Below are 19237 nucleotides of genomic sequence, written 5' to 3' on the forward strand. Positions count from 1 at the left end.
AGTGTTTTTTTTTTTCTGTTTTACTGACTTGTTCATGTGTCTGCCTTCCAGAGGTACCAGTCTGCTGCTCTCCTAGTCCTGACAGGTCCCCTGCCTGGAGGACTGCCTCTCCTGTGTCTCCTCTGTCCATCAGGAGCACCTCAGCTGCACTGTCTTTAAGCTTACCAGGGGGCAGAGGGGAGATGGAGGCAGACAACCTGCAGAGCGGTGATCCTTTACCTTGGGCAGAGAGCTCAGAGAACTGCTTAGATGAAGAAGCAGCATTAAGAGGTCCAAAGAGTCCAGTCTTGGAAAGAAACCTGGAGCCTCCTGGAAACAGGTGAGAGGCTAGTCAGTGTCCAAATCAGGACTGATCAGCGTAAGTATTTTTGTATTGTTATTTAGCATTATAATACTTATATTTTAAATTAGAAATGCACTTAATAAGTAAGGTTGTGATTTTGTGTTTGGTGAACTAGCCCTTTAGCTCTTTGTGGAAATGAAGGGCACCAGGGCCAAATCACTCCACTAACATTTCATTTGTATATTTTCTACCACCATTTGTTTTTTCTGCCATTAGCATAAAATGCTGCTGAACAAACAGCTTAACAAAAGTCAGCCTCTTTTTACATTGTTTGTGCTCCATCTTCTACCTTGCTTTTATATTGCCAGGCGTCCTGATGAGCAGCTGGGATTAGTCGACTCTGTCAACCAATAAAGACTAATCCAGGAAAATCAAGAGTCAGACATTGATACACACAGTTTAAAGTGCATGCCTTCATATCCGGGGCTATTAATAACAGCTTACATGTTTAACCAGACAAAGTGACACGATAAAAGGCAGGTAGGTAGTGTTTTGCAAAAAAAACAAACTTCTCTTGAGGAGAAATGTTGCATTTCGAGATTACAAGATCTTTGAGCTGCAAAAATCACTTTTTCCAATGGTAGCTGTGCTAATATATAATTTACATAAGAATGAAAGTAAATCTTGTGGCTATTGAGATTTTAAAAGCAGAATGTTCAGCAAGAACTGGACAGGGCCTAAAACAAACTATTGAGGAACTCCTCAAGTAATTAGTGGACAATGTGTATTCACTCTTTAGACAAAGTTCATTCTGTCAAGATGAGCCAAACACTGTAAAGTAGACGCTTAAATGTCTGCACACTGTTCGTTCTGTTAAGAAAAAGTGGTAATTTGCTGTAGATGAAAGCTCACAAAAGATTTCTTCATGTTAGAAAATGATCAATTCAAAGTGTCTGTGCTATATAGGTAGTTCATAGACTTGTCAAAGGCCATTTGTTTTTATTTTTCCATTTTATTTCTATACGAGTCATTTTTCGGTGGCTGATATTCCATTCATCTCAGATTCATCAGTCATCAAAAAGAAATTTGAAAAGTTAATTATTTGTGGAAGTTAAGTTGTGCCTGTTGAGTTTAGATGTTAGTTGAAGTTTTACGCATCAAGTTAAATAACTGACAAGATTGGATCAACTGAAAAAAGTCGATGCTGTCATGAAAACCAAGAAATCTGCACTGGGGTAAAAAAATGTTTTTACAGCACTGGAGCTTTACTATTAATGACATTCAATATTAGTGTAGCCACAAAGAACTTTTTGGGAAAGGAGTTCAAGTATTCATGTAAATTAGAAAAAAAATCTTACAGAAATAAAATGAAATGGCAGAAGTAGGTTATCTTTTACTGCAGCTTTTATCAGTGGGATATAGAGCTCTGGAAAAAAATGAAGAGCCCACAGTAACCATGAAAACTTCATGGTTACTGTGAAGTTTTACAGCCATCCCTCCTACAGAGCATGCATTTAGTGAAGTGATGAAAAAACTCCTGTTCAACAGGAAGGAACCTCCAGCAGAACCAGAACCTGGGTCAGTACAAGCAGCCATATACCACAACCAACTGGAGGTTTGAGAAGACAGAGCAGAGACGCGAAAAAACTTTTTACTAACCCTCTGTGTTAGTAAAAAGTGTTTTGCTGGAAAGAGAGAGAGCAATTAGGTGATGGCAGCATTATGTCAGGCGACGGCCTCCTCCAGGAAGGAATCGCAGCCAAACAGAACACCAGACCAGAAGTAGCTTCTATGGAGAGGGAGAAAAATAAATTTGAGAAAACATAAAATTAACATTTGAAATTACATTAAAAAAAATTAGGCTAGTAGGAGAATAAATTGAGAAAAAGTGGTCAGTTTTTCCTCCAGTAGCCTCAGCGTATAGCAGCATAACAGAGATGGCTCAGAGTAACCTAAGCCAGTCTATCTATAGGCCTCGTCAAAAGGAAAGCTTTAAGCCTCGCCAAGGACCTGATTGAGTCACAGTGCAGTACAACACTATCAACAATATGGGATCATTGTTGGGTCAGACTGGGTTGTTGACATACAACACCAATTCTTACTTATATTCTAAGTGCAACTTAGAGGAGGTCTGGCTGACCTTCCAGCTTTTACAACAAATAAGAGAGATCATCGATGTCATCTACCTGAGCTACGTTAGTTAAATAATAGTAATATTGGAAATCCTATAATATGTGTAATTATTTTTAAGGATTAATTTTGTGTCTGCTGAGCTGTGCCACAAAAAGATTTATTAAAAAGTTTATTGCTTTTCATTGAAACCCCATCTTTTTTTGTGGATACGGTGATTCATGTTAATGCGTTTCTTCTTTTGATTCTTTTTCAAATAAGCGTGTGGAGCAGTTGGAGGTGCTGCGCTGTATGAAGTGCTAGCTGATAAATTTAGCCTTTGATTTGATTAGCTGATGTGCTTGAGGGCCTTATAGAAATAGGAAACTAGTAAAAGCAGCTGCAGCAGGAGGGGGAGCAGTTGATTAGAAAGAGCTGATATAATAAAGTCAGAAACAGTCAATTACAAAATACAGTGTCACTCATATTTCAGTGCCTTATTTACCTGCTTTATTACACTAAGAAGCAATCTGACCTTTAAGGTAATAAGGGAGAATTACAGGCGAACATCAGTCGGTGCTTATTAAATCTGCTGCCTGCACTTCAGTGCTTCAGATCTGATAATGTGAGGGCGCAACCTCACTTTAAAACACCTAACAACACACAGGAGGAAACTAATGAAACACACCGAGGTGACGTCTCAGGAGACCTGACCAAACACAGCTAAACTGACCAGGAGTCGCTGCCTGCTACTGTGGAAACTCCCGCTTTGTCTGTTCAGATGGGAACTACCAGTCAGTCAATTCTAAGAAAAATAAAGTTATCAACACGCGCCAAGGGGATTTTTCTTTTCTCTGTTTTTGCTCAGGTCTGCTACTTGAGCATGCAAACCTGGGATGAGATTATGTAAATATTTGTCCATCTGTTGACCTGTCCTGAGTTATTCTACATATATTAGTTTGTATTTTTCTGTCTTTTTTATTCCTTTATTTCTTTGCCTTATGTTGAATTTGTCCTTCCATGTTTTTTTGTTTCATTTCATAAAGACTTTGCATCAATTTTCACAGAACTTTGTGTAACTTTTTGTTGCTGCCACTTGGCCAAGATTCCTTTGAGAAAGAGGTTTTCAATCTCAAGTTAATTTATATATAATTTTAAAAAATATGTATATATTCATAGAAAATATATTATGCACACTATTAAATATCTTCCACTAAGTGAATGATGTTGCATAAATAAATGAACGTTTCAATAACAGTCTTATTTATTGAATATGACTGTATAACCATTTGACGCAACAAATATAATTTCTGAAAGAAAGTCACTGTTTATATTTACCCTGTTTCTCAATAATTAAGACCCTGTTCCCTTATGGAACCTTCTGAGACGCTGATGGATTAAATGAGCTGTTTGGTTTTGTTCAGCTCTCCTCAGATCTCTGCCTCCAGCCCACATCAGACTGCGGCTCCAACCCGAAACATCTCCTTCTTACTGAAGGAGCTGGACGCCATGAGGGAACTCAACAACAAGGTCAGGAGACACCCTGCTTTCATTCTAGCTGTTCTCCTGCAGACTGTGTCCATCAGCTACCATTAGATGGGACACGTCTAGCATCCCTTTAACCCCCAGGTCAAAGGTTAGAGTTTGTGAGGAAGATTGTGTACTTAGGCACAGAAGTGAACTGACTTTAGGCCTTGATTTGGCTGCTAAACTGAGAGCCAGAGTGAATTTCTCTGAAGCGCTCTAACTCAGAAACTGCTCATCAGCTTCAAGAACAGATGGTTCAGAAGGAGAAGGAGCTGCTGCAGAGAGAGGTGGACGAAGAGCTGAAGGAGCAGCAGCGAGAGGCCCGACACTGGGAGAGACCCATGGGTAAGGAGGGGAGGTCAGCTCGATTTACACACCTGGGTCAGACTAGCCCTGGGTTTTTCATTATAATTTAGGGTTATTTTGTTGTGACTTTTTTGTCTAATTTAGCTAGTTTTAATTAGTTTTTTTATTAGTTAAATATTGTTTAGTTTTAGCTTAGCTTTTATTAATTATAGTAGTAGTTTCAGTTCAGTAACGCTGTATTTGACAGGTTGTGAATAGGACTGTCATGACACTGTCATAAACATGACATAACACCGTCATGAACATGAGTAAGTCTTCATGAATATTTATGACTGTTGTCATAAAATGTCATTTGGTAAATCATGACACTTTTAATACAAAGTTGATATTATTCAAAATGTCTTTGTTTTGATAACTTGACATTAACCAAGAAATCATGATCTGACATAAATTTGTTATAAAGGTATTACTGATCAGTATTACTGATTAAACTTTAAAATGATGTAGCTTTATGTTATTAAAGCTAAAGTTTAATCAGTAATACTGATAAACACAACAAAACCCCAAGTCCTGTAACTTTTCCTTGTGTCATCGATTCAGATGGTTGTTTTGTCGCCGGATCATCTGCTGAGACGTTCATTTCACCTTGGTGTGTTAATATCTTACACAGGCAGAACTTTGACTCCCCCGAGCTGAAGGGAGGGAACCTGACAGAAATTAGAAAATCTAAAAATGATATTCAGTTAGATTTGTTTTGTGAAACAAGAGCTGCAGTCTGAGACGGGTCCTGGTAGAAGCCCACACAGAACCCTTCAATAACCAGCAGAGTCTCCTGGCTCTCAGTCTCAGATGAGCTGTGGTCATTTCTGTGTTATTACTGCTGAAACACACACACGCACACACACGCACGCACGCACGCACACACACACACACACACACACACACACACACACACACACACACACACACACCATGTAGCAATAAGGATGTCTGCACTGATTGGCCGGTCACCTTGAGGAATACCCAATTTCTTTAGTTTCTACACTGTTCACCCAAACTGATAACTTCATCTCTTTGGTTTCTTTATGTTTTCAGTAAAATTATTTTGAAAGGAAATATTTTTGCAGCTTTGTTTTTGCTTAAACCAGGATTTCTTGTTTTTTCAGAGGTACTGGAGGAGCTGTTGGCGGCTCAAAAGGACCGAGATCAGGCTCTGATGTCACGACTACTGCTGGCCAATGAGGAGAGAGATGAAGCTTTACTCCGCGCCCGCCGGCTGCAGGAGGCTGCTGGGTATGATTCCAACAGTTCTTGAAATACTGACAACTGTAATACACAGTATTTTTTCATGTAAGTGCTCATAAAGTCATTATGAATGTTCTATTTATTTTTCCACAGACTGCCAATGTGCAATGTGTCAATAATATTTGTGTTGTTCTTTTACATAAATGTTGGTCAACTGTAGAAGTGGTCTATTTGCTAAAATAATAAGAAGAACTAAAACATATTTTAACACATATCAATATCATATTTAGACCCTGGTAGTCTTGTCAAGATTAATTAAAAGTTAAATCTACCTGTGGTATGAATAATTCTGGGCTTTCCGGTCTATATGCTGCAACTGCTATTTGGTTTAATGGGAAAAACAAAGTACTTTTTATCTTGTGTGTTTAATTCTACTGTACCATTCAGACGCAAAGCACTTTAAAGAGAGACAAAAAGAAAACAGCAAATCATAAACATTAAAACATCATAGAAACACATGGTAAAATACATATTTGTATCCATAACTGACTGGATGTTTGAATATTCTTCTCATCTAAATTTGTAGAGTTGATTAGAGTTGGTTGAAAACAGTCAAAAAGATAAAAACGTTCAGAAAATGGAAATTAGGTTTACCAGTACATAACTGTCAGATGCCTCTTGTAAAACAACACACATGACATTACATCATAAACATTCAACAATCTACAAAGAAAAGTAGAATTAATGTTTTGGATCAATTTTCTGTCAGAACACTCAGGAACTGAGTTAGGGGTGCATTTGGCAGCCCTGTTACCTTGTAGCAAGCAGGTTCTCGGTGCAAATCCCATTCATGTGGTGCCTAGTTTTCACTAGTAATTCTAATAGGTGAAATTGGTGTGATTTTTCTGTAAGAATGACCAAACACTGCATTTTTTTTTTTGGCCCAGCCATAAAATATGAATTAGAACATCATGAAATTCCCTGCAGTTTAAATGAGTGCTAATTGTGACCAAAGTAAATGAAATTATCATTTATCATTGGTCCTTTGCAAGTATGAATTGTGCTTTAATATAAACTTATAGTTTTAGGAAAACCCTATTGGGGTTTTACACTTGGGTCCTTCCTCACTATGGATATGTTGTGATATTTTTAGAGGGACTGAAAGAGAGCTGATCTTACCGTGAAAAAACTTTCTTTAATATTCCTAGTGAGTGATGTCCGCCGCCTGCTGAAGTCTGACATTTTTTTTCTCACATTTTTGTGACAATTTTCCTCTCGTCTTCATGTAACACATTTGGGTCATTGAGACGCGTCTCATTCACTGTCAATTTGGTAGCATAAGTTATTTTATCAGGCTGTGGTAAACAGTGGTAGTATGTTGGCAACATGCTAGCTAGTGTTAAAAGGGTAAGACAGTGATGGGTCACCATAGCAGCCGGTGACAGCTTTCTGCAGTCAGGTTGCATACTCAGAAATAATCCCTCTACTGACTTGATGGTTGGTTGACTTCTGTTTGGGTTGCAGAATCGATGAACCAAATGAAGCAGCTTTGACAAATTGACACTCTAGAGTAAGAGTGAGTTATTCTGAGGAGAGCTTAGCTCCTAGTTCATCACACTCTGTTCATTTTCGGTATCGGAAAGCTACCACGGTGTGTTTTCTAAGATCTCCATATTTGTTTGCTGTTGTTCCAGTGACCAGCAGTTTCTCCGAGGAAGATCTGTCGTTTTCATTTATTTACATGGGAAACATGTTTAGCGTCTGCTGAAGAAGGATCACAAGCCGCCACCGCTCTCCTCTTCCTCCCCCCTTCATTATGCACCTCCTCACTCTGGTTTGAGGGCTGTGAAATGAGCTCTTGTCTTCTTCAAGCAGCAGCCAAATAGACCAGAAAATCTAATTAGAATTAAACCCCCTCTTCCTAGTTCTTCTTCCTTTGCCTCAAACACACCCACCCTCACACCCCCAGAGTGAGAGGGTAATTGATATTGGAGGCCACAGTCCTTTTTTATGAGGACAGAATATGGAGGAGCATGTTCCATCTGTCAGGACTCAGAGTGTGTGTCAGTTTTTGTTGGTGTGCGTGTGTGTGTGTGTTTTCCAGTGGCAGGAGGAAGCCTTGAATACCTCAGCGAGTGTGTTGCAGTGTGCCGCTTCATGTTGTTGTGTGTTAGTGTGTGGGCATTAGCATGTGTGTTTTGCTGATTGAGGAGGTGACCTCAGTGAATGTGTGTTTCATGTCCATGTGAATAAAGCAAGACTGTGTTTCTTTTCCTCCTGAAGTTCCTGGCTGACAGTTTGCTGGACAGTCTCTCAGCTGCTGTAATTATTTTAGGATTCAGACAACCAGAGATGTTTATAGACCATCACGCTATTTTGTGTCTGCCTAGTTGTTTCATACACTGACAGTTGGGAAAGACAGGAGCTCAGCCTAAAAGAGACAGACCACATGGAATCACAGGACTGGGTCAGAGGTCACTGGGGTGCACCGATGCCCCCATCTGTCTACCGACCTCCAAACTTCATGTGACCTTTAGATTAGCGCGCCATCATCAGGCAAGGTGGGTGAAATGCCTTGCCCAAGGACAAAATGACAAAAGGACTGGGCATGGACTGAAACCGGCGAATCACTGATTTCAGGAAGAACTCTTACCTCTGTTCCCACCGGACCCCCATTAACCAGAGACACCTCCGTTCCAGTGGCACCTGCCTTCATTTAACGGCTCATGAATAGATGGATTGTCTTGACTGTGATGTTGGCACTGCAAGCTGGCAATCCCTTGATGACCGGAGTGACAGACCAGAGTCAAAACATCTTTGCATGGCTATTGAAGTAGACTTGAATTGCACATGGGCAACAGACTGGTAATGAAATGACATCAGATCTGGGTAGCGTTTTTCAGGATGCTTTTCATAGTTTTTTTTTTAATGGTTATTTTTTTTAGGTTATTTTAACATGTGGATGTGCTTTGATCTAAACATCTCTGTTGGAGTACTCAATCTCCACACCATGATGCTGCCACCATCATGTTACTGTGGAGAAAGTGAGTCCATAGGAATGTTGGGTTTTCACACATCGTTTTGCAGTGAGGTCCAAATGTTCTCCCGCGTAACTTTAAACCTCAGAGGCTCAGCATTTGTTTGCATACATGTCTAACATTCTGCTGACATCCTTGAAACCACTAGGCTTTAAATTATTTTCATGTTGCAACTCATACCTTGAAAAAGAGGTTATTAATCTCAATTATTTTTCTTTTTATCCTGGTAAAATAAAAGTTAAAAATACAAAACATGTTCTTAGACCAGAGATTGGATCTGAAAAAAATCACACTGAGTAAAAACAAAGTTTTGTCAAATGAAGCGCCCCCATATGGACTTACAGAGTAGCGACATGGGGTTACTCTGCAACCATCTTTCAAGTTACGGAACAAGACAAGAACTTCCTTCAGATTCCTGGAAATTCCCTCAGATGAAATGAAGGATTTCCAACAACAGCAGCTACATCACATTAGGTTCTGTCTCTCCAAAGAAGACAACTTGTAAAACTTTGTCAAAGGAACAAACACAGACTGATGGTATTCTCTCTTGGATCTGCTCCCACTAATGGCTGCTCGCGGCGTGCCTGAGTGAAGGTGTGTGGGAGTGGTAATGAAGGCGGCCGAGCGAGCCAAGCCGAGCCGGGCTGAGCCAGGCTGGATGGGGGGCTGTAAGCAGGGTGTTAGTGGAGCTTTATTGGAGTTGGCCGGTCTTTCATTATCTGCTGTTCCCTGCAGAGCGGAGCCGCCTCGACCACCTTATTACAGTTTATTACAGCAAAACAGCAGCAGACTAAATGAAAAGAACTTCCCAGGAGGAGAGACAGAAGATCAGGTAGTTACTACTAGCTGCACGTCCTCCGTCAGGAGGAGGAAGAATCCGAGAACAGCAGAGAGCGGTCCGTTGCAGGGAAGCCTCCACTGCTTCAAAATGAATTCAAAATGACAGATTTTAACATGGACTTTAGGGATCGCAGAACAAAATTATTGCACAGCTGCTGCATGGCGCTCAGGTAATCTATCAGGCGGTCGCTGTGGTCAGTGGTAGGAACACAGAGACCAGGAACCTTTGTAGGACCTCAGTAATTGACTACAGGGCACCAAGTTACACCTTTTATTTGTCATTGACAATATACATATTAGCATGGCTTGTATTGCTTTGGCTGGAACTTTTGAAATAAGCTGAATAGTCTGAAGAGCAAACACTGGAGGACGGTTCATGCAGAGTAACAGGAAGAGCAAACGTGTTCTGTAGGTTAAATATATAGACAAGTCAAACACCAGGGTGATGGCATCTTCTAAAAGTATTCATTTCTCTTCAGCATTTCCACATCTTGTTACATTCCTGCCACAAATTCTTATGGATTTTAGAGGTAATTAAAATAGTAGTTAATGGCTAACTGCTGAGTGAAAGGGTGACTCATCCTAATACTTTAATGAAAAACTTTATTTTTTGCTGAAATCTCAACTTAGTTAAAATGTCAAGTTTTGTTGTTTACATGTGGATTTATTTCTGGACTGTGACTGGACCATTCCAACAAACAAGTCTGCTTCTCTCCCAAGCCTCCCACCCCCCAATGTTAGCTCTAGTCGCTTAAGGTCTGACCAGCTTCTCTGTCCTTGCAGCAAAGAAACTCCACAGCATGATGCTGCCACCTCCGTACTTTACAACTTCCCTCTTTTCCCTCTAATGTTCATTATGGCCGGGCACTTCAGTTTTAGTTTCATCAGAGCACAGGACTGAAGTCTCCAGGACTGAACTTCTTTCTTACTTTTTATGTTGCCTCGCTGAGTGGCACAGGATTAGTTTCACTGGATAGTAACGCTCTGCCACGTTTCAACAGCATCTTCTTCAGGTCTTTATCTGAGTTTCCAACACAGTGAGCAGTCTTCCCCATGACTAGCACACTCAGTTCCTTCAGACGAGCCAGCAGCAAGTAGCGAACACCTGCTGAAAATGCAACATCTGCTGAGCTCATTTCAAGCTACCTCGCAGTGCAAATGTTGTTAAAGGGTTAATAGAGGAACCGTGTTATGACGACTTTCTGGAGGGGGAGTTTCAGAAAGAGCAGGAGCTTCTCAAAGAGACAGAGGGCCAGTTTTAAGGCATTAAGTTATAAAGTCATATTTGACATATATATTGATATATATAGCATTTTTATTACAACTAAAGGTAACCGATTATAATATAAAATGCCACTATGTGCCCACAAAAAAAAAATTCCTTTTCCAAGGGAGTATTTCCTCTTTACCGTTGCTACATGCATGCTCATTATGAGGGATTACTGTTAGATCAGGAACACAAAGCAAGCGTTTGTTTTAAGTCGTTCGTCCAGGAGGAGTGAATTCTGCAGGTGACTCTGCTGAGTTTTCTTAGATTTTAAACTCACTTGAATGATAAACTCAGGCTAATCTGCTGCTTGGTCGTATCAATTGGAATGAATGTGTGATGGAACCGAAAAAAAAATTTTTTGCCTTGAGATTACATTTGTTGTGAAATGGTATCATATATACAAACTGAATTGGAAAAAAAAGAAGTCCCATGCTTTTTGTACCTTGGAAGTCTTTTCTTAAGATAAAATTATTCTACACAAATGACATGCCAGCTTCAGAGGCTCCACAAACAGATTATCTGCTCTCCTGTTGTCAGGTCGGATGACAACAGCCTGCAGGACGTTGACATGGTGAGCAGACTCAGCACATTTACAAACCAATTTTTGGTTTATGCTAGAACTGATGACCAGACCAGGTCCAATCTGATTGTTTCTGATTCTCAGGACATCAAAGATCTCCTCCAGCATGTCTGCGAAGCCGACTCGGTCCAGGAAGTGAAGCAGTTTGGCTCAGCTCTAGTTCAGCGCATACGGCTAGCACAGCAGCGAAGGAGTGACATCACTGCTCAGGAGATGAAGGCCGTGATGGAGGAGCGAGACAAATCTGTAGACAAGGTGAGTTTGCACGTAAGCAGATCAAACATCATTGATTTTTTTTCCCACCACTTAACGTTTTAATTAAACTAATAAAAAATTATAAAGCTCAGTAAAGAAAGTTTAATCCACTATCAGTCCATGTTTACACAGCAAGGTAATGATGAAATGGATTTTTTTTTTTTGGCTTAAAGTTTTGAGGTGGCCCTATTACACATTTGTCCAGACTGAAACAGTAGCCTGACCTTTGGACTGGAGAGAAAAACTCACATAAAGTAACGGCAAACGAAGCAGGTTCTAGAGAGGCTAACAGGGTTCAGTTAGCAATGCAAAGACCTGGAGGTTATTCACATCCATAAATATTTTTAATAAGAATTTGTTGCTGCAGCAGGTTGATCTATTGACCCCATTGTCCTCCATGCTTCAACACATTAGTCACATGAGTGCATATCAATAAGCTATTTTTCTCCTCTTTCTTTGCCAATTTATATTTGTGGAACTCTAACTTAAACTGATTTGAACTACAGGTTTTCCTACAAAGTTATTTTTTTACAGCAGTCTGTTTAATATGCTGACTGATGTCAAAATTTGGTTATGTTTAGAAACATTTGAAAATGTCCTTAGCGCTAATAAAGTGAGAAGAGCAAATCTGTCCTGTATTACATGACCTTGTGTCTCCTCTGGATGTCAGCCAGACATACTTATCAATGCTTGTGAGTGTGTAGCACAATTAGCTCAAACACAATGAAGTAGAAGGCTTCTTCCATCAGCGGCAGAACACCCGGATGTAGGAGGCATGACGTCATGTAGAACTATCGATTCTGAGCTTCTCTCTCCTCATAATCTGTGGCTCCACCGCTCTGTGACCTTTAGCATTAGACCTTTGCCATTGGCTAATAAGGAAGTAGAGTGTCATAATGGGATCCTTCTGTGTCTCACGATCAAAACCATTTTTACATGCAGTAATGTCACTTATTTTTCCAGAGGTTATACTTTGATATGTGAACATCTATTAATAAAACACAAAATATTTAATTAGGTTGCTATTTGTACACACACTCATGCATTAATGGAATATAAGAAATAATATCTTCTGATTGCTTCAAAAGTCAGTCGCTTAAAGATGGATCTGATAATCAATCTAAATGCTAAACTTTATTATTGATCCTTTATTTGCCAGCAGAGATATGTCCCACATTTTCTTGTATGTGGTTTTTTATTTATTTCTGAGTTTCTAGCTACAATTTTCATTCTTACTTTAAAGTAGAAAATCCACATTTTCTCCCCCCTCCCCCACACCTAACCCCCATTTCTCCTCTGGAGGCTGATTATGATCAAAGTTCAATTCACAGAGTTTATTACCAAAACCTGCAGAGTGTTGGATTTATTACCCACAATTTATATACTGCTCTCTGTGGGGGTGGGGTTGAAATCAGCAGAAATGAAAAGAGATGAGTCTGGCTGTTGGTGGGATATGAGCGAAATAGAGTTGGCCAGTTGAATGTGGAGATTGGTTGTGCTCCCAGCATGCTCTGCGGCAGGTGGTGGGCTCAAAAGCCCCGCCTCTGATATTTTTCCAGATGAAAAAAAAAAATCAGATCAGGAGCCTTCATCTGTTTCCTTGCTGTGACTGACAGAGTGCGGTAACCATGGTTACCTAAACTGATCCAGCATCGCCAAACAGCGGTGGTAACCAAAGCAACTGGCTTCAAAAGAGAATGGGAGGAACCGAAAAGAGAAATGAGAAAGTTCTTCCTGGAAAACATAAAAGCTGAAACTCTTTCCATAGAGGAGCACCACTGTACCTGTAGCTACACATCAGTATACTTCAGATATGTTAAAAAGAAATAATGTCCCTTTAACATTCATGACATTTAACAATCAGGCATAACATTATGACGACAGTTGAAGACATTAACAATGGTTTTCTGTTCATCACATCACCTGTTAGTGACATGATGAACACTAACACTGCTAGTGTTTGATTTATATTGCCAATAATAGGACCCCAGACTTGATTTAGACTTCTGCCCTAATGATGAGAGTTTTGACTTGAACTCTTGGTGTATTTTCCAAACACATACAATGGGATTTTATAACATAATCAAGAAACTTTACCATCAGTTCTTATAAAAATGCTGCATATATCAAATATGACTTTAAAGAAACTTGACTTCCTAATTTTACACCTTGAAATTGGGTTGCTGTCTCTTTAAGAAGCTACTGCTTTTTCTGAAACTCAACCTTGAGGAAGTCATCACATCGTTGCTTCTCTATTAACCCTTCCACAATGTTTGTTGAATGGAAAAGGTCATCACCCGCAACTCAGAAACTGCTCCTGGTGTAGATTGTTTATTATAAAATAATTGGGATGTATGTTTTATATTCACCTAACTCCTCTAATGTTAGAGGAGTTTGGAGTTACTAAAAAACAGTGCATTCCAGTTTATGGTTCTGTATAGCAACAAACCACCAAGCAGTGTGTTTGCTGGGCATGTGAGCTTCAGAAGGACCATGGCTCTACAGAAGAAGATCCTACTGAAGGGAATTAATTTAATAAGCCTCATTCAGGATGGTTCAATATGTGGACCGGCCTGCTTAGGAAAACAGGACATTGGTTCTGTTTTGTGCAAATGCCAAGGACATTTGTATGTCCTTTGCTTTACCACGCCTTCCCATAGCAGACCAGATCACAGTCTGGTTTTCTTCTCACCCACATAAAACCTCTGAGAATTAAAGCTGTTCAACAACCTGTTCCTTCAGAAAATGGATAACAGAGAGGGTCTTAACGAGACTGTTTTAATTTAAGTGCACTACTAGACCCACTGGAGAACAATACAGATGATGACTTTTGTAGGGATGTTGTGATACAAGCTAGAACTTGGTTTCCAAATAATAAGACCTGCATCACCCTTAAGGAGCTCCTCAATCTGAAAAAGCAGGCGTTTACGGAGGGGGACCAGGAACAGTCGAGGTGTGTCTAACATGAAGGTGATGCTTTTACAGCATCACCTGACGCAGGTGATGCTGTAAGAGAACGATGGAGAGTAATTTGCAGCAAACACCAGAGAGCAAAGAGGAACATCACTGGTCAGATAAGCAAGATTGACAAGATTGAGGAGGATGTAGACTTCCTATTCCACTCAGAAGTAACACTCGTATGACTTACTACACTTTGTCTTGTTCAATGCGCTGTAGTCAATGCTGAAGGCCACTGACTTCAATCTCTTCCATAATTGGTCTGATGGATCGGCCACAGCCCTGTTTGTCAGAACCTGTCACTACTCCCATTGGCTGAGGCGTTTATTCCAGCTTACTGCTAGCCAACCACCACACTGATACTGCAGCTGACCCACCCATCACCTCTTATCATCCTCCTGTTATTTTTTTCAAAGGAGGCATTACCCCTTGTGGTGATGGTGGTGATGGCAGTAGGAGTTTTCCCTTCAATCGGTGGGCTGCCATTTCAATTCCTGCTATTTCTGCAATTCCTAGTTCATTGTATCCTTGGCCAAGACGCTGCACTCGCCTTACCTGCTGGTGTTGTGTCAGTTTTAGATATAGTAATACGAGAATGTGTGAAGCATTGACATATAGAATCCATACCAGATCCTACACCTTGTAGCATCTTTATGTGGAAATACTTCATTTGCATATAAAAGATGGTAGTCTTCTAGGTGAAGCTGTATGGCAGTCAAAGGACTAAAACCTTTGACTTGTCCCTCACCAGCACCTGTAGCCTTACATTTTAACCTCTTTCTGATGCCTGCCTCCTTCAAGCTGTACCTCAGTGTATCAACTTCCATCACTACCAGTGACCCCCGCCAATAACACTGCTTCACCGTCTTTTAACAACTATCCCTATTACGTTAACACCACCCCTCAATGGTAACACCTTAATCCCGCCTTCATTCCAGCACTGCGCCGCAGTGAAATATGTTTCAAATGCTGCCATAATCCTCAGAGAAGAAGAAGAAAGAGCACTCCACGTTGGAGGATCCCACCCCTCCCCATCCCTCTCCACCCCTTGTTGCTCGCCGATTCCTCATTCCCTCCTTTCATCTCTCAGGGATTATCTCCCTCAGCAGCTGGGGGTTCTTGGAAGTATTTGAAAGAGGGGGAGGGTTCTTCCTGAGCACTCCAACCTGCACGCCAGATGGAGCTTCCTGCTCCTTATTGAATTGATATCAGGTAATTACAGGTTATCAGAACTCATCAAACCTCACCTGGAGCTGCTGACCACCTCACTCCCTGACAAGACCCCCAAAAAGAAGCCTGCCGGTTTGATGCCCACGCAACTACCCTGAGTGACCCAAAGGGCTGAAACAGCTGGAGTTGCTTGTTGACAGGTGCATGAGACACTGGAGCACTTTATTCCAGTTTTTAATTAACTTTTATTAGCCAAAATGCAGCAAAAGAGAATAAATCCATAAATTACTTTTTTAAAACTTCAATAGCTTGCATAACTTCAATAACTCAGAAGATGATTAAGAACACCCCGATGAAGGCTGAGCTGCGGCTCTTTGTCAACCTGTCTGCGATACTTCGAAGGAACCCAGGGCTGTTCTTGTTCACCCCGATTAATAATGAATCTCTTCTAATGTCACACTCTAAGCTGAAAAACTTTTCCTTTTTGTCTCTAAATGAGAGAAGTGACAGTGGATTTACCTAAGTCTAATAGCCTCATTTTCTTTTACACCAGAAACACTAATGTCATACTGATGCATGCTGGGAAATCTTGTGCTCAGTGTCGATATGACATGATGGTGATCCCTTAGTAGGTGGAATGTGAAACAGAAGTCCAACAATTTAGCAATACAAGTGTGATTCATTCTTTCTGGTAACTTTTGCCAAAAGTGGTCGAATTATTCACACAATATTTAACTTTGTTATCCAAAATTAATCAGCAGACATGACCCCACATGTACACACACACAATTCATCCACCAAACTTTACCATTACCAGTGTAAGCCTGCTCAGTACTGCCCTGGTAAAAACCAGCCCCTGTTCAAAGCTGTGCTTTTGACAGAAGGTCTGAACCCTCAGCTGTTCAGAAATGATTACTTGCTGGAGGCGTGGACTCTTTAGAAGTTTTAAATGATTGGATCTGATTTTACCCAGTCGCTAACTTTTGGTCGTGGTGTATGTAAAGTTCCAGCTACGCTATGAAGCTTACCAGAACTCCCTGACAGAGCATCGAAGGAGACGAGAATCAAGCAGAATTGCATAAGGCAACTGCCAGCCTACTTCAGTGCACATCTGTGCTGGTTTGTGTCAGATATATATAGGCAGATATATCTGATACATATATCTGCCTATATATGTATCAGATACATATAGCTTTCTACGTATCTGACACAATTGCATATACTTTTTTTTATCTCCTGGAAGGCCGAGCTGCTTCTGAGTTTTTGGGAGAAACATTCTGTGCACAGACCATTACAGTTCTGATACGCCATATGTCCTTCCACACTGCGACCTGCATCTCAGCAAGTTCAGCTGATCTGGTGATGCACAGTCACCACTCATATTGTCGGAAATCTGCCTGTGCCACATCAACATGGATAGTTATCAAAAGGGCTCTTCACAATTATGTGACTTTATTTTGTACTGTGAAATTATTATTGTTAATGTGGTATTTTATATATATATCTTTTGATCTTATGTAGGATTTTGTGGAATCCTACATATCTTGATGCTGCTGTTATACCTGAATTTCCCAACAGAAGCTAGAAGGACTGTGAAATGGTGCTTCCACTTTTCTTGCCTCCTAAAAGCGCTTTGTTTCTATACTTAAAATTTTAAATCTAAACCACAGACATTAATAAAGAAACGTTTCAAACCATTCTGATCTTGGCCTCAAAAGGAAACCACTCAAAAAAAGATGCTCAGGGGAGAACACAGCGAGATTTCCTGCTGAACCTGAAGTGAGCGGCTATGAGTCAGTCAAAGGAAATACAGCCACAGCAGAGCCATCGTGTCCACAGATATCACTATCTATAATGACTCCTTTTAAGGATATATTAATTTTCCTTTGAGATCAATAAACTATTCTTTCAATAATGAAAAGTTTGTGGATGATTGATTTTCTATAAGAAATGTTTGGAGTTGTAAATTTAGCTGGCTTTATAAATCTGGTTAGTGAAGTAAGAGAAACCATCTTTAACAAAAACTTTGAAAACTCCTCAAGGAACTACAAGCGTGGGAAAAACTCAAGTCAAAACAGTGAAATGAATATAAAGCAAACATGATTTGGCTGGAAGGAAAAGGTTTATTCCATCTACAATCTGTCACAGTGCTGGAAGCTTTTATCTACAGTGGGCCATATTTAGTGATGTGGAAATCACCATATCATTTGGAAGTAATAAAGTTTTAAGAATAAAGAATCAATGATGTCATGTTTCCATTGTTTCCCCTCTTAATGTGTATAGTGAGCTTTTCATGGGCGATTTTTGTTCATCCTTTTAGTTTTGGTCTGACGAGTAAAACTGGGCCGATATGAATAACAGATGATTATTTCCAGGTTGCTTGTTGTGTGTTTCTGGGTCGACCTTGTGATGTGTGTTTGGTCATGTGACAGCAATAGTGATGCAGCGGAAGATTGTGACATGTTGAAAGAGTATCGGGAAAAAACGATCGATCAATCGGTCAGCCCAAACATCAATGTTGATATTGGTTATTAATATTGTCCCAGATGTTCATACTCATGCTTCCCTTCTTCTGGCTTTTATTACTATTCCAGTGAGATGATTTAATGAAGCTCTGACTCCTCCTTCTGTGTGTCTGCAGTGTAAATGGCTGAAGGAAGACCTGCTTCAGAGGGACAAGTCATTCAGCCAGGTAAACAACTACTGATGATAACTTCAACTTCTCTGTTCATCATCCATCCATCCATTATTATGATTATTATCCGTCCATCTTACTCAATTCTTGTATTCTTTCATCCATTCATACATTTGCTCCAACACCACTGTAGAAATATGTTCATATTAGGGGTGGGACTCGATTCAAATGTTTAAATTGAGTTAATTAATGTGATCAACACATTATTTTGTTTAGTTAAACTATATATTGACAAAATAAGCAATATTTTACATTTAAACTTTTTGCTCCTAAATGATAGAATAAATACACATAAATAAGATTGATTATTTATGTTCCTCAAACATCAGATTGGTGCAAAATATTATTCTAGTTATTGGGTGTTGTTCTATTCTGGAGTTCACAGTTGTGAACTCCAGAAAGTATAAATTGAACTTTTTTATAAAAAACGTGAAGGTATTATAATTTTTACTTTTTAATTCTCAAAGACACATTCTGCCCCTGGTTACCTTCTGCATTCATGCCAAATATGATCCAATCATGGAGAGATTAGATGAAATGCTGTAGGAACATTTGTCACAAAGATTTGTATTGGTCCATCTGAGAAAAAACTGATGTTAAATCCTCCCTTTATATCCAGATAAAATGAAAACATATCTGAAATCCTTTAGTGGAAATTCTTTGAATCGAGTCTAGTTTGTCGATCACTTCTTGTGTTTCCTGAGGAGGGAACTCCTTCCTCCCTCATCCTGGCTAACATGCATAGGTTCCTGCTTAAACCCTGCACCTGTCTGTGCTTAAGGCTTAAAGCTTACACTTAAATCAAGACTAAAACACTCTAAAGAAAACAGAAAAATCTCACACAAGAGAAGAATGAAATTTTCATGCTAACAAATATGCTCCTTTATCTCTGCCTGCATCTCTTTTTCCCCTGAAATAAATTAAATTTTGTTATTAATGTATCGCTGCTCTGTGTATCCTC

The 19237-nt window shown here is 39.9% G+C and overlaps 1 protein-coding gene across 4 annotated transcripts in view; it reads left to right on the forward strand.

Annotated features, from left to right (window-relative positions):
• Nucleotides 1-19237, forward strand: part of mipol1 (mirror-image polydactyly 1) — a 72902-nt gene that overhangs the window by 24599 nt on the left and 29066 nt on the right. For all 4 annotated transcript variants that reach the window (XM_055057129.1, XM_055057128.1, XM_055057132.1 and 1 more), the window contains 7 exons: nucleotides 52-319; nucleotides 3817-3922; nucleotides 4159-4264; nucleotides 5392-5518; nucleotides 11156-11189; nucleotides 11283-11453; nucleotides 18223-18273. In XM_055057129.1, the coding sequence (XP_054913104.1) occupies nucleotides 52-319; nucleotides 3817-3922; nucleotides 4159-4264; nucleotides 5392-5518; nucleotides 11156-11189; nucleotides 11283-11453; nucleotides 18223-18273 (863 nt within the window). The remainder of the gene's footprint in view (nucleotides 1-51; nucleotides 320-3816; nucleotides 3923-4158; nucleotides 4265-5391; nucleotides 5519-11155; nucleotides 11190-11282; nucleotides 11454-18222; nucleotides 18274-19237) is intronic.

Source organism: Poeciliopsis prolifica, unplaced genomic scaffold, assembly GCF_027474105.1.
Source record: "Poeciliopsis prolifica strain line A6 unplaced genomic scaffold, Auburn_PproV2 SCAFFOLD047, whole genome shotgun sequence".
NCBI lineage: Eukaryota > Metazoa > Chordata > Actinopteri > Cyprinodontiformes > Poeciliidae > Poeciliopsis > Poeciliopsis prolifica.